General features: G+C 40.6%; 3 protein-coding genes across 4 annotated transcripts; 2 read left to right on the forward strand and 1 right to left on the reverse strand.

The window, feature by feature from the left end:
* Positions 1–12213: 12213 nt before the first annotated feature.
* On the forward strand, positions 12214–14597 carry LOC127776501 (uncharacterized). Its single transcript, XM_052302896.1, has 6 exons — positions 12214–12428; positions 12544–12646; positions 12784–12869; positions 12962–13024; positions 13119–13361; positions 14235–14597. The coding sequence occupies exons 1-6, from the start codon at positions 12315–12317 to the stop codon at positions 14328–14330; spliced, it is 705 nt and encodes a 234-aa protein (XP_052158856.1). The 5' UTR covers positions 12214–12314; the 3' UTR covers positions 14331–14597.
* A 694-nt stretch (positions 14598–15291) lies between these two features.
* On the reverse strand, positions 15292–19154 carry LOC127776500 (nucleolar GTP-binding protein 1-like). Of its 2 annotated transcripts, none has more exons than XM_052302894.1 (3): positions 19011–19154; positions 15731–17822; positions 15292–15639 (listed from the first exon to the last, which is right to left on the reverse strand). In XM_052302894.1, the coding sequence occupies exon 2, from the start codon at positions 17796–17798 to the stop codon at positions 15768–15770; it is 2031 nt and encodes a 676-aa protein (XP_052158854.1). In that variant the 5' UTR covers positions 17799–17822; positions 19011–19154; the 3' UTR covers positions 15292–15639; positions 15731–15767. The 2 variants fall into 2 exon arrangements, with proteins under 2 accessions (XP_052158854.1, XP_052158855.1); XM_052302895.1 differs by having other exon boundaries at positions 19007–19154.
* A 367-nt stretch (positions 19155–19521) lies between these two features.
* LOC127776305 (adrenodoxin-like protein 1, mitochondrial) lies at positions 19522–23529 on the forward strand. The gene is made up of 5 exons (XM_052302663.1): positions 19522–19591; positions 20181–20245; positions 20667–20734; positions 21313–21481; positions 23428–23529. Exons 1-5 carry the CDS (start codon positions 19537–19539, stop codon positions 23527–23529), a joined length of 459 nt encoding a protein of 152 aa, XP_052158623.1. The 5' UTR covers positions 19522–19536.
* Positions 23530–24102: the final 573 nt, after the last annotated feature.

Below are 24102 nucleotides of genomic sequence, written 5' to 3' on the forward strand. Positions count from 1 at the left end.
ATTGGGGCCGTGGCTGCGCGGCGCGCGTCAATGGGAGCGCGGCGAAGGCGGCGACCACGTCTTGGGGGCGCGTTAGCTGTTGGCGCCAAGTACACGCGTAAAGACTACGGCTGCTAAAACAAAAGGAATACTATTACGTTGTTCCACAATATAAAGATTTATAGAGTTGGATATAGGTGTTAAAAGAGTAGATAAAATTAAACCGGAGAAGATTACGATTATTGAAAAATGAAAATAGACGGGGAATTGAATATTGCAGGATTATGATTAGTTAATAAGAAAATATTGATCAATAAGTTATTATATTGTAGAATCGACTGTAAAAATTAAAAAGTTAGTACTCCCTCCATACTCGTAAAGGAAGTCGTTTAGGACAGCGACACCGTCTCCAAAACACAACTTTGACTTCTTATTTCTATAAAAATATTTATTGAAAAGTGATATATATATTTTTATGAAAGTATTTTTCAAGACAAATCTATACATATAATTTTTATATTTTTAAACTTAACAATTTGAGAGTTATTTATGATTTATATTTTTAAAGTTTGACTTAAACATTATCTTAAATGACTTATTTTATAAGTATGGAGTGGTATACGGACGTTGTAATACTACTTGAAAAAAGGAAGACGGAAATGCAACTCTGAACCGTGACTGTTCGTGTTGTCAAATCCAGTATCCCTTGCTTTTTCTCTTCTCCTTCACATGATCCACGCCACCGGACAGCAAAAGGCCATGACAACTCAAGAAAAAAAAAAGAGTAACAGGAGATAGTAATAATCAAGGTGTATAACCCTTAACTCTACAGTAAACATTCTGCCAATCAATTGATCGAGCTTGAATTATTTCGCTGTAGCTGTCCAAGAAATGGTCAGAAAACTAACTCCAGTAGTACTGTAACTAATTAGCACTGCTAACTAACAAGAGACCGGTACAGCAGCATGGGCCTGTCGCATGTGCATTGATGCGGGCGGCAAATTAAGATAAGATGTTCATCATCTGCATCGTGGAGTTGCCTACTAAGCATCCCAACAGCTGTTCCCGTATCACTCTGCACCATTAACTCCATCCCAATCTCTCAATCTCTCTCTTTCAGCAAAAATAAAAAAGAAAAACAATGACACATACTCCCTTCATCCCAAAAAAAATCAGTGATCGAATGTGATATATTCTATTAGTACAAATCTGGACATAGGGTGTGTTTAGATTCTAAACATTTTTATCAAAAATATCACATCAAATGTTTGGACATATGCATGGAGCATTAAATGTGGACGAAAAAACAATTGCATAGTTTGCATGTAAATTACGAGACTAATCTTTTGAGCCTAAATGTGCCATGATTTGACAATGTGATGTTATAGTAAACATTTACTAATGACGGATTAATTATGTTTAATTAATTCGTCTCGTAGTTTACTGGCAGAATTTGTAATTTATTTTGTTATTAGTCTACGTTTAATACTTTAAATGTGTGTCCGTATACTTTAAAAAAAATTAGCCAAAGAACTACACACGGTTGTAATACTAGAGTGTCTCACATTCGATACTAGATTGTTTTTTATAGGACAGCTGGAGTACTGTATAACTGTATCTCACATTATTCAACACCATCATGATCACGAAATTCTCAATGACGAAATTAAAGCATACTTTGCATCTACCATCGATGAGATAAGAGTATAATATATAATAATACAGTTTGATAAATGATGGTGATAATCCAGCCGCGTGCGGCGACGGTGGTGGGAGGGCATCTGCGCCGGCCGGCGAGGCAGGCGGCGGGTGCCGTGGTGCGGAGGCAACCGGCCGGCGGTCGTCGTCATCGACGACGTGTGCGCGTGCTGTGGAGATGGCCGGAGGCGGCGGGCAGATGGGGATGATCATGCATTGCACGCGCGCGTCGTCGTCGTCGAGATAATTAATGGGGAGCTTAATTAGCTTTGAGGATCAGGGCTGTGGATTGTATAGTTCATGTGAGTTTCAGGGCGAGTTGCGGCGTCAAGTTGCGCTAATAATGCGCCTTTTTTTAACGAAAATTCGAGATGTTTGATAGGGATATGACTGACTGCTGAGCATCAGCTAGACATGTGTGTGACTGTGTATATATAAGAGTACAATGATCTCTTTTTCTCTGGTTAAGATATATCCCTCCGTCCAAAAAAAAAATTAATTCTAACTACGAATTTAGATATATACTTGTCTAGATTTGTACCTAGGGTTTGTTTTTTTACGAAGTAGTAGATTTTATCTATGTTTTCGTAAGCACTTTTTTAAAACTGCTAAATGGTGTATTCCGTACGAAAACATTTTATACAAAAATTGCTTTGAAACATCATATTAAAATTTAGTTTTCTATTTTTTAATAATTAAAACTTAATTAATTATACACTAATGGTTTTTTTATATTGTGCACCCTGACTTTATTTTTATCTCTGGAAGAAACGAACATCACCTTTATGAGGGTTATGGATACCACATACCTAATAGTAGTTGACTAAATCTCGGCAGAACCCACCACATACCATGTTTTATACGGAAACAGCCTTTGGATATAGGAGGAGTTCCACATAAGGAATGATGAATAGAGTTCTACATGGAAACGACAAGTACTACTCGGATTGTATCCATATTGGTTTCCCTAATTCTACTTGGACAAGGGGACACCTATGGGTATAAATACAAGGCCCCCTAGGAAGAGAGGGGACATAGAACAATAGATCAAGACACAAGATTAACATACAGGCCAACATACGCCAAGACAAGCCGCCAGATATCGACATCAGAGATATGCCTGGACTGACCCTATCCGGTACCTACAGAGGCCGGCTGTAAGGATCTAGCGTTGTTTCTGATCTCGCCGGGTACGAACTCGAGGAGGAAGACTACCATGTTCTCGACTACGGGATGGTTTCATGGCTGCCATATCGACAACAGTTAGATAGGCTACCCCAAATATTGTACTGGTATGATTATGGTGAATAAGAGTAACGACCGGCTTCGGCCAACCGGATGTAGGGCTATTACCTGACAATTCAGGGGCCCAAACCTGTATAAAAATCCTCGTCCCCATCTCTTTTATCTAAGTCTCGCATATATCCTAGTACCAACGATCCCCATACTATACAAATACTAAAATCACGACATCAAACGTCGACAACCTTCAACTGTGAGCTAGGGACAGGATTGTGGCATGTAATCTTGGCGACATTGACAACTTGCATGTATATGTGTGCTAGATTTGGAAGAAGGGACTATCTATGTATCGTTTTATATTAGTTTTTCTCAATAACTTAGTACTATCAATATATCAACATATTTTTGCTCATATTTAAAAAAGTAAAAAGAATTCCTCAAAAATTTAATTTTTGGGTTTCTAAAAAAATTAAATTTTTGGAAGATGATGAGCAGCTACTTCAAGCAGGCTAATTGGGAAAAGAAGAGGGCTTGCGCTTGCCAACTCCTAATTGCCAACCAAACTGGGCTATTCTAGATCTATGCTTTATTCTAGTTGGAAAATATGTAACTTTCATGTAAGTACAAATGGAATACTGTTGCAAAAGTTGCAAATTTGACCGCTCCAGCAATGAGAGAATAACAAATGGTACTCCCTTTGTCGCTTCAAACTGATCAAAGTGTACAGTAGTCATGGGAACTCCAAAACAAATTAGCGGTAGAGTATAATTTTGTTAAGCGTCCCTACAAAATACTACTACTCAGTCAATCAGTTGAAACAAAACGTGCACAAAGAGAACAAACTTGTATGGCTGACTATTGCCATCTGATCACTTTGACCACAGATTACTTTTAAATGTTTAGATTTAATAAATTAAAGTTGTATAGTTATATTTGTGAGATGCTACATACTTCAATAATACAATATATATTCTCAAACATTTATTTTTTTTTAAAAAAGAAACTGTCAAAGTATGGAATTGAATAGTCCTAGTTATCAATTATTTAAGAATTGAATAATAGTAGTTTTTTTTATCCTTTTGTTTAACTATTTTTTTATAGACGTTACTTGCAATCAATGATAACTTTTATAAAATTAATTGTACTCTATTTTGTGAAAAATTCCAATCATGTTTGTATACCCCCACAATAAGAAGCATTATCTTCATATTCAATATGCTGCTTATTTAATTTGGATGAAACTTTTGTGGGAGTGTTTTTAAATTCATAGTTGTGCATTGTACAATACTTCATCACTTGCCAAATGTATTTTGGCATAAAATTATTTTCAGATACTTAAGCTCTTCCCACAACTACCCATGGGGAAAAAAATACATATGCTTTGATTAAAAAAACATATTCTCGGAAACATAGAAGGTACATTATAATGCATAGAGTTTAGATTTGGCATTGCATATTTTTTTTATGTGTTGGTATTTGATTTGTATAACCTAACACAATTATTTCAAAGATTGTCTATCTCCCATCCTAAAAGGCATTTATATTGTCAAACTTGTCGATCAAAACAAGAACTGATAGAGCCGTCGTTTCGCTTATTCGCGGCATATTTACAAACGAAAAGTATTTTGTGAATAAAACTTTTATATATGTGTTCTTAGCAATCTAAAAGTAAAGGCTGAAAAATAAACTTCGATAAAAAAACCTCAAAACCAGCTTTAAATTTAAGATTGAAAATTCAAATTTTGGCTGATAAGCATAAGCATAAGTGAAAAGATGAGGCCCTGAGAGGGCCTAGTTAGTGTAATGTAGCAACGCAACTGCAGCCAGCTAGCCCCGATAAAGATAACTGATAGAAAACTCCACAATGTCTTTAGTGGAGAGATAGCAAGTGAACTAGTAATTTTCTATTTTAAAATCAGACACCTTATTAAGTGTTTCTAGGCTTATTTGTTGGCCTAGCTTTGGTTTACATGAGAAATCACACAATTCTCCCTTCAAAAAGACCAATTTATGTGGTACACGTGTCATTTCCTGTTACAGGACCTCACAGGTTGAACCCAACCATTGACCTTCTCTGTTGATGTATATATACATCGAAGAAGCCTTCAATCTGCGAAGAGATCTTCATTGATGCAAGATGTCTTCTTTGGTCGAAGGGGCCTTCCCAGATTGAAGGGTTTTTGCTAATCGAAAATGTTTTTACCGGCAAAAGTGTCATTGTTGGTCAAGAAGGAATTCGCTAATTAGAAGGATTTTTTTAATCAAATGTGTTTTGCCGGTTGAAGAGATCTTCATTTATCGAAGACATTAGGGACTCATCTCATCTCAAACAAACTTTTTCATTGATGTGTCAGATTTATATAAATCAAAGTGGTTTCGGGCCTTCTTGGTGTGTGCACGTATGTCTTCGATCTGCATAATACAAAAAATTAAAACCACACGATCTTTATGTTATCTACACCATCATCAAGCACAAGAATCATGCGGATGGGGATGTGAATGAGCCCCAAAATTTTCTATTCCTCCACAACCTTAACCATGATGATTATACTAACCAGAACTGTTCCAATCAATGAAAGCTCATCCCTTCCTAAAACAATAAAAGAACGAAAGGTGTGGAACAAATTAAAAGCAGGAAATAAATGGTTGGATGGACGAATCAAATTAATCAATGGATTCATCTGCAGGGCCCTGATCGAATTTGTTGTAGGGCCGACTATTTTCCACGCAGAGTGCAAGAGTCCCACAAAACTAATGTATCGATACATCATAGCTAATCTGGTCATGCGTCCAAGGAATAACTTTTGCCATTTAAAACCACGACCTTGCATCTGGCTGGTGATGGACAAGTTGTATTACTATATACTCCTTCCGTTTCACAATGTAAGTCATTTTAGCATTTCTCACATTTATATTGATATTAATGAATCTAGATAGATATATATGTCTACATTAACATCAATATAAATGTGAGAAATACTATAATGACTTACATTGTGAAACGGAGGAAGTACCTGTTCTCCTGTTCTCTACTCCTACCACCCTATTCGTTCTGGGGAGAATATAATGTAGGGCGATCTAGTTTTATATGAATTTATTAAAATATTGTTTCAAAACTATTTTTAACGTTATAATATTAATTAAAATGTTATATTCTCAGATTATTACTACAAACCATTTATCCGTTCAATATTCTGTTCAACATAAAATAAACACTCAAAACACAGGAAGAGGTGGTCAGCCTCATCGATTAGCTACCCCCATGGTGATTTCGTTAATCTCAAAATATACTAGTACATTTTTTAGATATATTCATAGGGATAGAGTGTGCGTGTGTATTCATAGGAGGAGTGCGCGTGCGTTGTGAGCGTTTGTGTTAGATCAAAATAAAATCATATGTCAAACCAACTTTATTAGAAAAAAAGTTGAAGGATGAGGTTTTTTTATATATATGTAACTTTAAATTCAATAAAAAAGAAACTGCGGTAAAAATACCAAACGATGAATTTTAAACTTAGATTTTAGCAGTGATTGATTCTTAAAATTTAAATTTATACTTCTACATGAGAGTCGGTAGTATGATGCAGTGGAGAGATAGAGATGAACGTCGCTGTCTTGCCGTCGGCCGGGGCCGGCCGTTGCGTCGCCGGCGGTGGCCGAGCCGGACGCCACGTGCGCCCCCGGCAAGCCGGCCGGCAGGCCACCTGACGCCGACGCCTAGGCCTGTCACCTCCGTCGTTTATCCGTCACCTGTAGGAGCTACAGTGTAGGTTCCAGCGTCTGTGAAGCGTCTAGAAACGGATAGAAACCAACGAGCTCGAGTGAGCGTCGATCGGTCTATCCAGGATTAATAGTTGACGTAGTTATTGTTAGGGCTAATTATATCCTGGGATGAAACTACTCGAGTGGTTAGTGAAACGTAACCTCCATTATTTGCACAGGAGAGATGTTCTGTTCTGACGAGTGGTGGAGAGCAAATGCATCGCCAGATCAGATCAACTGTTACGACTGTATCACGTATGCATATGTTGCAGGTCCCATCAGCTGGAATTACTGCAGATTTCGGACTCTTTAAAATGGAGGATTGTATAAGAGTCACTTTAATTGTGTGAAAATCCTCCAAAATTAGTCGATTATATTGCTATGCAATCGACAGATCCGGGTTCGAACCCTTTTGGCACGAATCGTAAATCAGTCTAAAATTTGTTAAGTTCCTCATCCGATTTTCTTGCCATGGAAATTTAGCGATTCTGTTTTATTAAAAGAAAGGAAAAAAAATCCCTCGAGAAAAACGAAAAGGAAAGAAAAAAAGAAATCAACAAAATTCATGTGCTGAATTTAGTCGTGGGCTTAAAGCCCAACTGCATGTGTGCATGATGTGTAGGCGGCGCCGGCGACGCCGCGGCGTGGTCGCTCACCGTCGTCGACGAGGCCCCTTCTGGTGAGTGTCCATGACGACGATGTACTTGAAGTCATCCGTGTCGCAGGGAATGGACATGGTGAGCTCGCCGTCGCTGTACTCGAATTCACCCGAACTCCTACTCCGCTTTCTGCCCTTCTCCAGCAGCCGCCGGAACACCGGCATGACCAACCAGGTACGCCGTCGGCACCACGAACCGCCGCCGCTCTGCCTCCACCGCCGCACCCACGTCCACTGTCGTCGGTAGTGGCGGATCTAGAAAAAAAAAACAGTAGTGGGGCTGAATAAACTACATCAACATAAATTGAACCTTCAGTTTCCACATCCTATAAATCTATGGAAAAAATTTTAGTGAGGACTTATAGGGTTCTCCACTATCACGGAAAAAAAATTATTGGGGGTTTATGGGGGTCTCCACTGTCCCGAGAACGGTAATGGGGTCTCAAGACCTCCCGCCCTATTGTGAATCCGCCCCTGGCCGTTGGCGTCACCACCCGCTCCGTGTCCCGGCCACCGCGGCGCTCACCGGCGGGAGCAGGGGCTTCTCTTCGTCTTCGTGATAGTGATCGTTGTCGTCGTCGCCGGCGGCGGCGGTATGGTATACGCCGCGTATGTGGAGGATCGAGGAAAGAACGGCATGGCGCGAATGGTTTTGGAGGCAGATCAGATGGTGGGCTCATTTTGCGGCCCAGCCCATCAAGGCCGTACCTGGAGGTCCGCTGACCATAGCGATTTCTTGCACATTTTGTCATTCTGGTTCGAGCTGAGCTTAAGGCAGTGTGATTGTGTGTCTGTGTGAGGGTTTGATCGTAAATTTGTGAATTTTTTCACGCACCATTTCAGCACATAGATTAAGAGCCCCATAGGTTAGCCTAATAAACCAAAGCAATAGCTAAAAATTGGATCTTCAAACTTGATTTGAAGTTAATTTTAAGATATTTTCAACGTGATTTTATTTTACATTAGCTTTTAAGTCTCTATGAATAAATATATGAAAGTTTCATCTATAAATTATTTTTTATTTTCTAATAAGAAAATATGGTCAATGAGGCTCTACTATAACATTTTGTCTCTGTTTCGTATACGGCAGCTTAATTAGACTGTGGCTTCAATTAATTAGTATCACACCGACAATACAGGATATTCATGCATGATCAGCATGTGGTTGGCAACTTGGCAGCTAGAGCAATTGGCAATTTGGCATAGCCTTTTTTTTAAGAAAAAAATAATTAGTAAGTGCTTGCATGCATGCATGTGACACAAATAAATCTGGGTGGGTCAAAAGTAAGGAAGAGCATGCAAAATGTGGTCAGCTAAGCTCTAGCCGACATGGCTGTTTGTGTCACACAGTACGTTTCTAGGTCCTTCTAAACTGTTCTAGTGAAGGTATCCATGACTGCTGCAATTTGGTTGTGCATTTCTGTCCCAATTGAACCACGGAAAGATTGTCTTCGATGGTTTATAGAATTTCTAATTAATTTCCCTAGTAAACATAATTATGTTTCAGCTAACCCTATAAAACTAACAAATGCAAGTCCTTGCAGGTATACAAATGTCTTTTTTTACAGTTTTTTTTTCTGTTAGTTGTTTTATAGAGATTTTTTCGTGGGTATATGTAGTAAAATTGAAACGGTCGGCAGGAATGTTCTCGAATCACATAAATAAACAAACAAAAACCCAGAAAACTTTTTGGAGGTGGCCCAGTTCCACGTCTTGTAGTGTGCTCTGTACCCGGACGATTTTTTCGAGTCAATGTCAGAAACGGTTTCTGGATAGTTCGATGCTTTTGTGGCGTACTCGTCCAGATTGCTTTCCCCGTCATCGTCCTACGCTTTTGCTTGATTAGGAAACCTTTCCTGGTTCCTACCTGGGCAGGCATGCTCGACGCCCAGCCTCCGTGGACATGTTCTTCGTGAACCACCACATATTATTCATCAATGTTTAGGGCAAGTATTATGATAGATGTGATTACCACATTTAAATTTATCCACATCATTCACTCATAAATTAAGAGGCAACATATACAATATGTCATCTCTAGTATACAAATACCAATGTCTCTTATACTCTCACACCCCTCTTGAAATTTGTGTGGAGGTTGCCTCTTCATTTAGGGGTGGTTCACCATCTCTCTCCTCACTTCTCTCCTCCACCTCATTACTCAATCCAATGGGGTATATTTAGGGACAGTATATGGAGCATTATAGTACTTGCCCTTATTGCTTCATTAAGTACAGTAGCAATGGCGTTTACTGATGGATGCCAAAATGCGCACAACCATTTTTTTATAGCTTCAGTAAAAATGTGATAGTTATTTTTTTCCATTACACGGTTCATGTGCACACACCACTACAATGATACACCCGCCTATATATATCTGACCAATCTTACCTTATCCTCAAACCAAATACACGCTAACAGTAGTATTAAAATTAGCATACAATTCCTTACTAACAAGTATTAAAACAACATATCCAGATTTATAAAATTATAAAATTATGATGTATGACATTTCATATTAGGTTAACTTATTTTAGAGTAGAATGAGCACGTGATTGTAGTAAACATATGCATACACCAAGCACGCAGTGCATAGTATTAAACCAATTGTTTCACTTATACTTATACTTATAATAATTGTTTAGCTTTTGCTTATACTTACAAGTTAAATTTTAAACTTTGTTTTAAAGTTGACTTTTAATTATTTTTCATTACCGTTTGATATACATCATTTTGCTTTATAATCATTAGAATAGACATATACAAATTTTATCTTCAAAATATTTTTGAGAGTAAATTTTAAAAAACTACAACTTTTACGCGATATGTTGCTACAGTACATGTAGGTGATAACTGTAGCAACATGTTACGTAAAAGTTATAATTTTATGATAACTAGAAAAAATGCCCGTGCGTTGCAACGGGTATATGCTATTTTAATTTTATTGTTGTTATACGGTTTAGTTAGGGTAAAATTCACTGTGAGAATTCGTTTAGATATTTTTTTTCGAAAATCATAAGCTGCAAGAGTCCGTATTTCATCTCAAGTTAGTATGCGGGTTTTTTTAATGATATTTCTTATACGATTCCTTTTGTATTTCCAAAAGCAAATGAGCTTAAAATACAACTAAAATACGAATCTGTATTTCTAAAAGCGAACGAACTTAAAAACCTACTCAAACACGGATGACGTACCAAAATACTGGCAAAAACATTTTCAATTTTTATAATAGTATAGATTTTCTACGCTATTGTTGCAGCAAACTGAAATAGTTCACTGATATTGCAATAAGCTGGTATTTTTATCACTGTAGCTGTGGTTTTATGAGATTTACTCTATTTTTAAATTGCTGATAAACGATTCACATTTGTAGAAGTATAAGCGAGACTTGTATTTGTAGACCGGCAGGAGAAGGTTCTAGAGAGTCGGGAGGAGGACGAGGAGGGGGTTGCGCTTTTCGGCAGCCGGTCGGCCACGTACTACGGATCATATGAGATGACACACAAAAGCATAGCTTAGCATGGGCGGATGTGTTCGCTGCCGGCCGAGAACTTTCCAGAGTCCACCTCGCGCGACTCCAAAAAATATCTCGTGAATTTTGTGTGATTCACCCTCCTTCTAAAAAGACAAACCCTCAATTTACATGTCCAACATTTAACCGTCCGCCTTATTTAAAAAATTAAAAAAAAATTAAAAAGACAATTCACGCATAAAATATTAATCATGTTTTATCATTTAATAACAATGAAAATACTAATTATAAAAAAAAATTTCATATAAGACGAATAATCAAACATTGGACACGAAAATTTAGGGTTTGTCTTTTTAGAAGGATTTGTTTTTTTTTTTTTTACGGATGGAGTACGTACTTCGATCACTCGACGCAAAGTACCGGTGAAGCCTCTCCGTTCGGCCGGTGTGCATGCTGGTCGATCTTTCAACAATTTAAAGTGTGAAAACTTTTAGAATTATACTTAAAAAATTAGAAAGGTAATGACATGTGAATACATTTGTGTGCATTTTAAATCAGTGATCTATTGTGTTCGTTTGCTGAAGATTTGTCTTGTTTTTCATGCGTATGTTTTCCGAAATATTAAACGGTTTGTTTTTTTAAAAAAAGAAAGCTACTGTATAAAATCATACTACTCTATTTTTCAACTTTTAAATAATTAATACTCAATTGATTACACGCTAATAGCTCATCTCAATTTATGCATCTACTCAAAGCCTCATCGCTTGCCTATATTTCTTAATAAACCAAAAAGGTTTATTAGAAAATAAAAATTTAATTGTAGGCAAAAATTTTAAATATTTGTTCCTAACTACTTAAAAGCTAGCGCTAAAAAAATTACGTTAAAATATCTTAAAATTAACTTATAGGTCAATTTCAAAAATTCAAATTTTATATTTTACTTTGACTTAGGTCAATTTATGAGGCTCTCAATTTCCTCCTATCCATTGCTCCCAAACACTCAGTAAGTACTCATCCAGTGATCGATTCTTCCAGAGAGCAGTGACTAGTGAGAGAGCGAGCTCTAGCGGTGTGTTAGTGTAAACATATTTCGTATAAATGTAAGGCTGTGTTTGGTTCCACGTTAAAATTAGAAGTTTGAAGAAATTGAAACGAAGTGATGGAAAAGTTGAAAATTTACATGTGAAGGAAAGTTCGATGTGATGGAAAAGTTGGAAGTTTGAAGATAAAAGGTTGGAATCTAAATCGGACCTAAAAAGAGCAGTGTGTGTACAAATTTGTACATGTAGAAAAATAGTACTTACAGCTAAGCTAAGCTAATCGTTTTAATTTTGACGGTATAAAGAGTGAGGAATAAAGAAGAAGAGTCAGTTTCCGCGCGCGAGAGCCAAGCCAAGATTCTGGAGGCTTCCCGCGCTAGCTGCAAGTGGACAGCGTTGCTCCCGCACGCCACCACCACCACACCCACCCTTCCTTCCTTTCCTCGATCGATCGATCCGCAACATGGCCCGCGGCGGCGGCGGCGGCGGCGCGGACGCCGACCTGTACGCCGTCCTCGGCCTCAGCAGGGAGTGCACCGACGCCGACCTCAGGCTCGCCTACCGCAAGCTCGCCATGGTACGTACGTGAGTGAGTCTTCCGTCTCTCCTCCTCCTCCGCCGCGCCGCCGCCGCCGACGACGACGATCGATCGATCAGCTAGTTTATTACGACTCGTCGCGTTACGTGCGCAGATATGGCATCCGGACAGGTGCTCGGTGGCCGGCGGCAGCGCGAGCGCGGCGGGCGTCGACGAGGCCAAGAAGCGATTCCAGGAGATCCAGGGCGCCTACTCCGGTAATCAATCAATCAACTCCTCCTCGCCGCGCCAATCGATCGATCGCATCACGAATTAATTCACGATCGATTCAACATTTCTCCTCCTTCTCCTTCTTCTTGTTGTTCTTGCTAATTGTCTCGTGTGCGTTTTGCAGTGCTCTCCGACTCCAACAAGCGCTTCCTCTACGACGTCGGCGTCTACGACGGCAACGACGGCGACGACGACGACGACGAAGCAGACGTAATTAATTGCTACTACTCCTCTCGATCTGTTCCTCTCGAGGACGCGTTGATGAGAATTTTTGTCCTCTCGTTTAATTTTTTTGGCCGCAGCTGTCGGGGATGGGCGATTTCCTCGGCGAGATGGCGCAGATGATGAGCCAGGCGACGCCTGCGGTTAGCAACACGAAGCATCTGGACCGTCCATTCCGCCTCGAGATTCGTGCTCACCGGCTTTTTTTTTTTTTTTTTTTTTTGGTGAAATGCGCAGGAGAGCTTCGAGGAGTTGCAGCAGCTGTTCGTGGACATGTTCCAGGACGACATCGACGCCGGCCTCTGCCAGTCGACGCCGCCGCCGCCGTCATGGCCGTCGCCTCCGGCGGCCGCCAATGCACGATCGCCGGCGGCGGCGGCGACTTCACGCAAGGGCGTGAACAAGCGGTGCTCACCGGCGGCGATGGACATGGACTCCGGTTTGAGCGGCCTGCTGGGCATTTCGGGCTTCTGTTTCGAGGTAAATTTCGAGGTGATCGAGATCAAGCTCTGCTGTTATTCTTGCCATGGCTGAAGATGTTGCTGATCGCTGACATGCATGGACACATGGTCGGCCAAAGCGAATTTTTCAGGTTAAACTTCTGGATCCATACCTGAGCTGGCAAGTGCCAACCAGTCAGTGATCTGGTTTTTGAGAAAAGGGAGCATCTCTCACCAGATCGTTCGTGTCGTTGCAAGATTCATCAAAATCTTGCTGTATATGGATACAGTTATCTAGGAGCAACCCAAAATCTTAAGTTCAAATATAAGTTTTTAATTTAAAACTGCATATATCTGGTTAAATCTTAAGTTCAAATATAAGTTTTTAATTTAAAACTGCATATATCTGGTTCGATGTATTCAAAGGAGCAAATTTCAGATTGGTTATTTGATGGGCTAACTTTCTAATTTAAAAGGCTGCATATATCCGGTTGGATGTAGAGGTAGGGTAAAAAATACACTTCTCTAAAAGAATATCTTAAAAGAATATCTTGCTATGTCTGCTTCAGCATCTTATTGCTGCTGCTGTTGCTGTAAAGTTACATGTGGAGGCGAATTGAGGCTCTGTTTATATTTTAGCTAAAATAAACAAATTTTGTTAATACCGAAATTTGGTAATTTGGTAATATTGTCGGGTTTTAACAGTATTTCTTATGTATGTATCAGAGTTTAGTAAAAAAAACTAAACAGATACACAGATTTAGCAACTTTATTAAATAATGTTATGGTTTAAAATGACATCAATTTAAATAATCCTGAAGCTGCCAAGTGTTCTTTAATACTCATACTTACTACTAGTATACTGTCTTTGGATACGAGGTGAACTGGTGATAATGTTCTGTCATGTCTTTAGGCGCCATGGACGTCGCAGGACGCGAGCACAGCCGCCGGCGGTGGCGGCGGCAAGAGGAGAAAGCAGAGGCCGCTTCCGGCGAGCCACAACGTGTAGTTGGATGTTGATCAGCCGAAGCAACGTACCAGAAGAAGATTTTGATCGCCCAGTGCTCGCCACGAAGACTGACATTTTTTTCTTTTTCTTCATTTGTTCTTTATGTTCATGGCTGTACTATAAATAGAGAACACGCTCCAGAATTTGGTTGAACACAGGGCGTATAATTAATTTAGGAGTAAGAACATGTTTCTATTTGATCATTGATCGTAATGAGCTGAATTTGTAGATCTGGGGAACTCTTCCGAAACAGGAGTAGTGAGCTTCTACAGTGTCCCCCCTCTGAATTCTGAATCGTGTGGTTTTTGGGTTGTGCAGTTGAAATCAAGGGTGCAGATTTTTCCAACTTCTGTGGAAGTGTGGAGCAGCCGTCATCAGTCATCACATCGTTGCAAACTCGCAGCATTTATATGTCCGTTCTTCTGGTGAAGAAAAACCTTGGATCCTTATAACATCATCTTTTTGCTTACGCTTATTAACCAAAATTTAAATTTTTAACTTTAAATTTAGAATTGATTTAAAATTTGAATTTTTAACTTTAAATTTAGAATTGATTTTAAGGGCTTTTTTCAGTCTTTGGGTTTAGATCGTTACGAACACATTTACAAATCATTTTTTGTTTTGCCGCCCTAGAGTGATAGGAACGCATTGTCTTTGTTTGATTCAGGTAGCTGGCCTAAATCTAGCTGCTTCGTTCTGCTTTGGTTTTGCTTTCACATCCAGAGAGGCAGTAACTGGAAGCATATTCTTCCTGCTGGATTTAGCTGATGCAAATCTTGTTCATATACTACCAGAAACATACAGGGAACTTAATGAATGCACTGTCAAATTTCTCTTTTTGACGGTATTAACAGAAGGCCTCTGAGGTTATGCAAAAGAAATAAATAAAAAGGAACTCCGGGAGAAAAAAATAAAGAAAGAAAATGGTAGCAGCTCAAGCGTTGGAGAGTGCTAATCAAGATGTTCCAGCTCAACAAGTTTAACATTGCATCTCAAACAGTAGAGCATCGGTACAGTAGAACAGGACTGGAATATAAGTATAACAAAGTCACAATTATAAGATATTGATGGTAGTGAGTACCATTCAACGAAAGTAAACCACTCTACTAATACTAGCCAAACCATATATAATGTAGCATAAAGCTGAAACATATGCTAACAAAATTATGTCTCAGTCGAAGGATGAGACGCGATACACACCAATCCACCAGACTGTATGAATAACGGCGTAGAACAAGTCCTGCAGATTGGATAAACAGGCCTTCCTTCACCCTAATCCCAACACCGAACTGCAATTATACTGCTCTTCCTACAAATGAGTAGAACGTGAGTTATCAGCCTGGACTAATAGAGTTAATGTGATAAATTCTGTGTTTAAGTAGTGCTCCACATCAACCTACCTGAAACCAGTGATGCTAAGCAGCAGTGCTGAATTACTTATCGCCTGCTTGTCTTGCCAATAGAACGTTTTCCAGAGAATAGATGCTTTGGTTTCAAAGTTGGAATGACACGATCCGCCTCACCGCGACGAGCCTCCTTGTTCCTGTTCCTCACAGAATCCTTAGCTTTCTTAATCGCCTTCTTCTTCTGAGCAGAGTCCTTGAATCCTTCTCCTGGAACAACCTCCTCAGGTGGTCTTGATTTTGACCTAGACCTGGACCTCGACAACGCGCGCAATTTCTTGCTGGATTGCTGGCCATCTATATCCATATCATCACCATCACTAGCAGCTCTGCTAAGTGACCTCTCACGCTTGCGACCTCTAGAACGGCTGCGGGCTCGGTCCATAGCTGCACTAGGATCAAAACCCATGGATGAAAGTTGACGACCCATTCTATTAGTTGTGAATGTCCTGTCTTTGTCAAACTTTCTAGGAACAATAGGACGGCTTTCTGCAGTCCTCTTCTTCATTCTATGCTCTTGGATGAGCAATGCCTTCTTCTTTCTAATCTGACCCAAGATTTCACGCTGCTCTTCAGTTAGTTCATGGCCATCAATCTGGAAAGCTTCCTGTGCAGCTTCCTCTTCGAGGCGAAGACCCTCCTCTCTCTCCAACTCTTCACACCTCTGCAGTATATCTGGATCCAGAAAATCGGCAACATTATGCCCATCCAATATCTCAGGCAGAATATCTTCCTTCCATTCATCGTCAGCCAATAAGTAATGCTTCTTGAGACTAGCAGAATAGACCCCAGCACCTCCATTCTCATTCTCGAGGTCCTTCTCCAGTTTCCTTTCCAGCTTCTTCTTTTCCTTTGCAGCAGCAGCACTTGCTCGAGCATCCAGAACAGCCTGAGGGATGCAAGCAGGCCTCTCCTTGTTATCACGAGGCTTTGGCATAGCAACATGAAACCTATTTAGGCAGTCATTGATCTTCTTTGATTTCATCTTGATCTCCACCCTTTGATCAAGAAGCCTCTCACATGCAGCATTTTTCACAGCCATCACACCCTCTTCAGTCAAAGTACTCATAGTCAACAAAACACCCTCTTCATTAGCTTCTCCACCATGACCTAGAGTCTTCATAGCCTCCGCTTTCATCTCCATTACCAGCTTCATGTCCTCCTCAGACAGATTTTCAAGAGGCTGCAAGTCCGTCTTGTTGCACACAATGACTAGAGGCTTGTTCATGAACAAAGACTTAATACTGTGGAAAAGTGCAGCTTGCTGAGCAATACTGTACCCACAAGAACCAGAGATGTCCAGGAAGAATAGCACAGCAGCCCTCAAGTGGGCAAGAGCAGTGATGCTGCACATTTCTATGATGTTCCTGTCCTCAAAAGGCCGATCAAGGATCCCTGGAGTGTCAATCACTTGGTAGCGCAAATACTTGTAATCAGCATGACCAACAAACAGAGACTTAGTTGTGAAAGCATAAGGCTGGACATCCACATCTGCTCTTGTGATCTTGTTCATGAAAGAGCTCTTCCCAACATTTGGATAGCCACAAATCAATAAAGTCCTGGTGTTTGGGTCTATAGATGGAAGCCTCGCCATGTGCTGCCTGATCTGCTCCAGGTATGCCAAACTAGGACTGATCCGCTTAATGACAGTACACATGCGACCTAGGGCAGCCACCTTCAGGCACTTGCACCGGTACAGTGAGTCTCCATACTTGAGCAGCCTCAAATAGTCCTTAGCTATCTTTGCAATGATATTTCTGGCAGTGTTGATTTGGCCCAAGGCAAGTTTGTAATGATCTTTGTTGTACAGAACATGTAGGAGATCACCATAGAAAGGATGGATGTCATCCAGCCTTGGGAAGTCATCGATAACAGTGGACAGCTTCTCATAGAAGTTTGACTGTGTATACTTAACCTTTCGCATATAAAACTGGCGAATGCGGGAGATAGAATATCCCTTGTGGACAACAGTTGGTGTTTGCCTCTGGGTGCGGGACAAGATGATGTCAATGAAGTCCTTCCCAGGAGGGACAACAGTGATTCGTTTGAAATTGTACTGCACCATCTTCACTAGCTCAGATGACTACTCCTGTCATACAAACAACAGGGGATATGAAATCAATACAGGATAACAGGATGCAATACTGAAAATTTCTGAGATGAGATAATTGGGAACAAGCATAGGAACCCATTCAATTGAAAATAACAGAGAATAAATTCCAGAAAACACCAGACTGTGATTTACTACAGCACTTGCAATTTAAAGTCCTGATTATTATCCAGTAAATCTGAAAATATTAGACAAGATGTAACCCCCAGTTTATTTTTGCAACTTAAAAGTGCTTAGCACAGATAGCAAGCAAAGGCTGTAAAAGCACTTCAAGGCGCCAGTAACACAACGTAACAATACACCACAAACAAATCACATATAAAACTAAGCACCGGTAACAGCCTCCTGAGAGATCATATAAACTTGTACAAACATCATAGGCCAACTCGCCAGCAAGCTAATTCTCCCTCTTTTATCTATACACCTTTCAAAAGAATGCAGTGGAACTTTTTATGGACTGCTCCCTGAACATTTTAATACTGCAGTCCACATACATGCCTTTTTTATCTGTTATCCTCTAGACCTTTACATAATTGGATTTTAAAAATCACCATTAACATGGAAAGTATAAGATGTTCGAACTTCGAAGCAACGTGTATATATATACTGCACAAGTAGATCTCACAATTAACACATGCAAACACTATCAAGTGCCACTGTAAAAAAAAGAAATTACAACATATCTGATATAAACATATTGCTTATTTTGAACCATATAAAGGATGAATGGTCTATTCTCTAACTCACTGCAAAAGGGCGAGCATTTAGCTGGCAGTATCAAAAGTTTGCCCAAATGTAGCAGACAGTAAGCAATATGGCAGCAACGGAAGCACAATTATGCACTAGAGTCCACTGATTCCCAAACTTCCATAGCTAAGTTAAATCTTAGCAGCAGCTAGCCCTCTGCTATACTATACTGTGCCTCAACAATCACATCCTTTTTCCATCAAACCATCAAATCTGATTCACCCGCTTGAATAAAGCGTAACAAGTAATCAACACAAGAGACAGACCGCACAACAGAATATCAAATACTTACTTCCACACTAGCTAATTACAGAATCAAGTGAAAACGACCACGCAAAATCCGATCGACTAATACCAAGATGCAGCAATAGCGCACACACCCGCATGAGCAGGTAGAGCAACGGAGGGGGCGTTACCTACCTCGTGAGACGGCGGCGGAGGCGAGCGGGAGCAGGTGAATCAGCACCGGGATACGATGCCTTGCCTCCTGGAGGTGGTCGGCGGCGGCGTCCCCTCTCTGCGTGGCGGCGGACGGGGGAGGTGGAAGGGGAGAGAATTTTTAGGGAGGGTTTCTCTCGAGGCTCTTGTAGCTCGTGGCGGTGATGGGTGGTGGGCTTTCGTGGGCCTCAATGGGCCCAATTAATGGGCCTCAAGGCCCGGTAAATCTCGGCCCACGAGTAAGCTTCCAGCCTCGACGGCGGCGACACTCTCTGTCTCGTCGTCCTCCCACTTCGCCGCCGTCGTGGAAGGGAGGAGAGCGGCGCCGCCGCCGCTGCCCACCGGCCACCGGAAGGTTCGTCTCTCTTCGCTTGCTCCCCTCCCCCTCCCCTGGGTGTGTTCGGTTACTTGGTTGGCCCGCGGTTCTGGCTGATTTGTGTACGGTCGTGGATTGTTGCTGCTAGGGTTCGGTAGATGGTGGTGTTGGTTAGTGAAGCCGGCTGCGGCGATGTTGTCCAGGATCTCCCAGCTCGGGGCGCGGATTCCTCGCGAGAATAGAGCTGGTACTTGCCTTCTCCCACCTTGGGTATGTTCGGGGAGTTTCTAGCAGCTGCGGCTTCTTCTATAATCTTCAGTTGCCCAGGTGCCCAAAGCTCTCTAAACAGTCCAGTTTTTTACCCAGATTCTGAGAATCTGTAGGTGTAGAATCTGGAAAATAAATTAGAAGCCATAAGCTGGATTTCCCAGCTTCTCTAGATTCGAAGCCATAAGCTGGATTTCCCAGCTTCTCCAGATTCTCACCAGCTAGCTTCTCAGCAGCTGCTTCTCATAATTTTAAAGCTCTCCAAACAGACCCTTTATTTCTCTACCTTGATTGGTTAAACGGTCTGGAAGCAAGTGAAAAAAAATACTTATAGTTATATTCATGATGAGTTTACACCTTGTCCTAAATGATTAACGAGTGACCGATTTATATAAACGGGTTTGTGGTATCTACCGCTCCTTGGCCGGTTTCTGAGTGAGTTCATAGGCGCTTTGTTGAGTAAATGTGTGGTTTTCAAATGCTCCTGCGTTTAATTATAATGTATGGTTAGTTTAATGGTGATTTTGGTGCCATCTTATTGTTGTTGTTGTTGTTACTCTCTTTTGCAGCAGGAAAATTGCCAAGCAGTACAACCAGTTACTATCGGGGTCAACTCAGCCGGCATTTAGCCCCAGCGATTAGTTCAATTATACTATATGGTTGTTGTTGTGATTTCTAGTGGTAAATTCGGACAAAAAATTTGCATACCCTTTGTATGTGCTTTTGCTTAGAACTCGGCTCGGCCAAGTCATTGATACATAACTGTATTTATATTATATACATGATTTGCATCTGACAATACAAATTAACGAATTACCGATAGATGATTTCTAGATATGGCATGTGCAATCTGAAATGACCACTGAAAAAAAATTGTGCATTATGAAATCTGAAACGACAAATGTAGAGAGAAATTTTTTTATCTACCTACACATTTTCGACCACCAATCATAACTTTTGGGCAATTTTCTCTTGTTCCTCCACAGGAGATGATTTATCATTTTTCAAATGTTCTTATATGTAATGACTAATAAGCACTGTTCTATAACTTTCAGAAGAACATCCTCTTTTCCACAGCAACAACTAGTAGCGATCATCATGAGGGCAGTCAGGACAAGGAGAAGTAAGTGTGTTTTCTCTCTCCTTTCTTTTCCTTTTTGTGGTATGGCATGAAATTTGAGCATCTAGCAACATTTGTGTATTGGGACAAGGGTCCAGATCGTTTATGTGATTTTCATCTATTGCCCTGTCTAGACCCCACCTTAAAATTTTTTACCATGTCACATCGAATGTTTGAACACCTATATAAAATATTAAATATAGGCTAAAAATTGACTAATTGCACAGATGACGACTAATTTGCGAGACGAATCTTTTAAGCCTAATTGCTCCATGATTTGATAATATGGTGCTACAGTAAATACTTGCTAATGATGGATTAATTAGACTTAATAAATTCGTATCGCGGTTTACTGACGGATTCTTTAATTAGTTTTTTTATTAGTGCCCGAACACCCCATTTGACACCCTATATAATACCCGATGTGACACGCCAAAACTTTACACCCCTAGATCTAAACACCCCCTATATTTCTGTTGTCCTATTAGGGGCTGCCCCTTTTCCACATAGGATTGTAGGAAATAGCTGGCCCAAAATAACTGATTAGTTTTCTGACGAGCAATTTTATCTGGGTTGCACATAATCTCTGTAATATTTGTGAACAAGGATGGCACGGAGCAGACTATCAGTGTCCATGTTGGAATGTCCATGTTAGAAGTTGCTCATGAAAATGACATCGAACTTGAAGGTTATAGATTCATCATTACAACTGTTCTATTGTGCCAGTGCCATATCAGTACCGAGATACTCGTATGGTAGTACTACCACTACGAGCTGTATCGTATCTTTGCATCAGAGCAGTGACGATGCTGGATTTTTTTTATATTTTGGCCCTTTTCAAAAATTTATTTATAAATAGATCCATAGAAAAAACTTGTTCCAGAAATAAACCCTTTTTTCAGCGTTAGTGACGACCTTAGCGCTAAAGTCTACTCCCTCCGTCCCAAAAAAAAAAAAGACAAACCCTAGGTTTACGTGTCCAACTTTGACTATCTGTCTTATATGAATTTTTTTTATAATTCATATTTTTATAGTTGTTCGATGATAAAACATGATTAATATTTTATGTGTGACTTGTTTTTTTATTTTTTTTTCATAATTTTTTCAAATAAGACAGACGGTCAAATGTTAGGCACGGAAACCAGGGTTTGTCTTTTTTTTTTTTTTTGAGACGGAGGGAGTATTGTCTTGGCGCCAACAGTGCTAGTGCTGGACTGTTGACCCCCTCAAACGCCCCACACACACACACACACAAAAACATACACACAATAGCCCGAGGTCCTTTGGCTGTAAAGAGTTTCGCACTAAGGACCTTTTGTAAGAAAAACATTTACATTTGAGTAAATATTATAAAACTACATATACTTTGCATGATCTATCACAAAACTACAAATTCCGTGTCTTCATTTATCATAAAAGTATAGGTACTTTGTACAATAGTATATCATAAAATTGCATACATAATATTTAAAAACTTGTTTCACAAAACTACATGTTTAGTGTCTCCATTAAAACCTGTAGTTTTGTGATAATGGAGACACTAAATCTATAATTTTGTGATAAGTGCAGACACTAAATGTGTAGTTGATAAACGAATACATTAAATCTATAGTTTTGTGAAACAAGTTATTAAATATGTAGTTTTGTGATAGTTTGTACAAAGTACCAATAGTTTTGTGATATACGGAGACACTAAATCTATAGTTTTGTGAACCAAACTTTTAGATTTGTAGTTTTATGATAAATTGTGCAAAATACTTGTAATTTTGTGAAGTTTACTCTTTACATTTTATCTTTTTGGATTTTTTTCTTTTTTGCAAACATGTTCTTGGTACCAATCTTTTTGGCGCTGACCCCATTCACAAGAGCAACTTAGCTACTATGGGAGACGAAGGTGTCAGCGCCATTGTCATCGGCGTTAACCGTTAAGACATTGAACGTCGGCGCGAATAATCCTAGCGTAAAAAAAATGGTTCATTTCTGAAATAAGTTTTTTTTTCCATAAGCCTATTCATAAAATAAGTTATTTTTCAAAAAGAATCAAAACGTAGAAAATCTAGAGTGACGATTTGTCTGTCAAAGTGTCAAGCACTGCAGCGACGTCTGCAGCGATGCTTTACATGCACAGTGCTGCTGCTACCGATCAACCGCCCCACCGATAGAGGACCAAACCGTCCGAGAGCCACAATTCCGCTCTCCACCGTCCTGGGCCACTGCAGCATTTGGCTCGTTGCAACGCACTACTTGTGGCTACGCGAAACGGGGGCAGCTGCCTCTGCTCACATGAGCCATGAGCCCAGGCACAAGATACAAGAATGTGATGTCAAGCCAAAGGGACCTATCTGGAGTAGCCCGGCGTGTGTCACAGCGTCGGTCAGGTTAGGTCCCCGTTTTGCTACCGTCACGCAGCATAATTTCCTTCCCTGGCACAGTGACATCTCTAGAAAGTTCTGCCTGTGGTGATTAATTAAGTTTTATAGAAAAGTCAAGTGTCGCATCTAATTATATATCGATATAAAATAAGAGGTGATACGTACAGTACATCACATGTACACTATCTTTAGCATACTAACCTCAATAGTTTTATTTTATTTATTTGTCCAACCCAGCCTTTGTTTCATCTCTTTTTTTTTATTTTGGAGTTTGTGTAGACATTACTCCTTACATGAGGGATAGCTCACATTCTCTTTTCTCAGGTCATGTACAACACTCCACCGTGGACAGTGGTCTCGGGCCTCAAGTTAGGCGGGTGGGCAGATGTGGCAGGGAGGACCATGGCGCAAGAGGAAGTTGCGTGACCTGCATAGGTCACAGTAAACCCAACCCGCCTCAGCTCAGAGCCACGGTCTAGGTCATGGGTTGGGTGAATCAATGGCTTCAGCAAATAGCTTGGAGGAGGAGAGGGGGGGGGGCCTATCGGATCCCAGCAGCCGGCGAGCTCCTCCGCGCCGTCGAAGAGAGATCACCTCCTCGAAGCTCGTCGCCGTGCGCTGCCGCCATTACCAAGGTCATCACCGTGTGCCGCCAACACCTCCGAGGAGTCGGTGAGTTGCCAGCATCAGGATCCGGTGAGCCCGCGTCCGGATCCAGCGAGCTCATCCGCGCCGCCACCGAGACGCGGCCATGGACGTCGGTCGACGGCCGAAGAAGAGGACACGACGATGGCTAAGGATGGAGCCGCCCTCGATCCACGGTGGCTGGGGAGGGAGCCGCCTCAATCCGCGGTGGCGGCGGACTGGGATGCAGAGAAGAGGAGGCAACGCGAAAAAGGAGATGGTGGGAGGTTAACAGTGGGTCCATATGTAGATTAGGGGTATCCATGTTTTTTTTTGTGTCGTTATAAGGACTAAAATTGTTAATTTTATAATAAT

Source organism: Oryza glaberrima, chromosome 6, assembly GCF_000147395.1.
Source record: "Oryza glaberrima chromosome 6, OglaRS2, whole genome shotgun sequence".
NCBI classification, from domain to species: domain Eukaryota; kingdom Viridiplantae; phylum Streptophyta; class Magnoliopsida; order Poales; family Poaceae; genus Oryza; species Oryza glaberrima.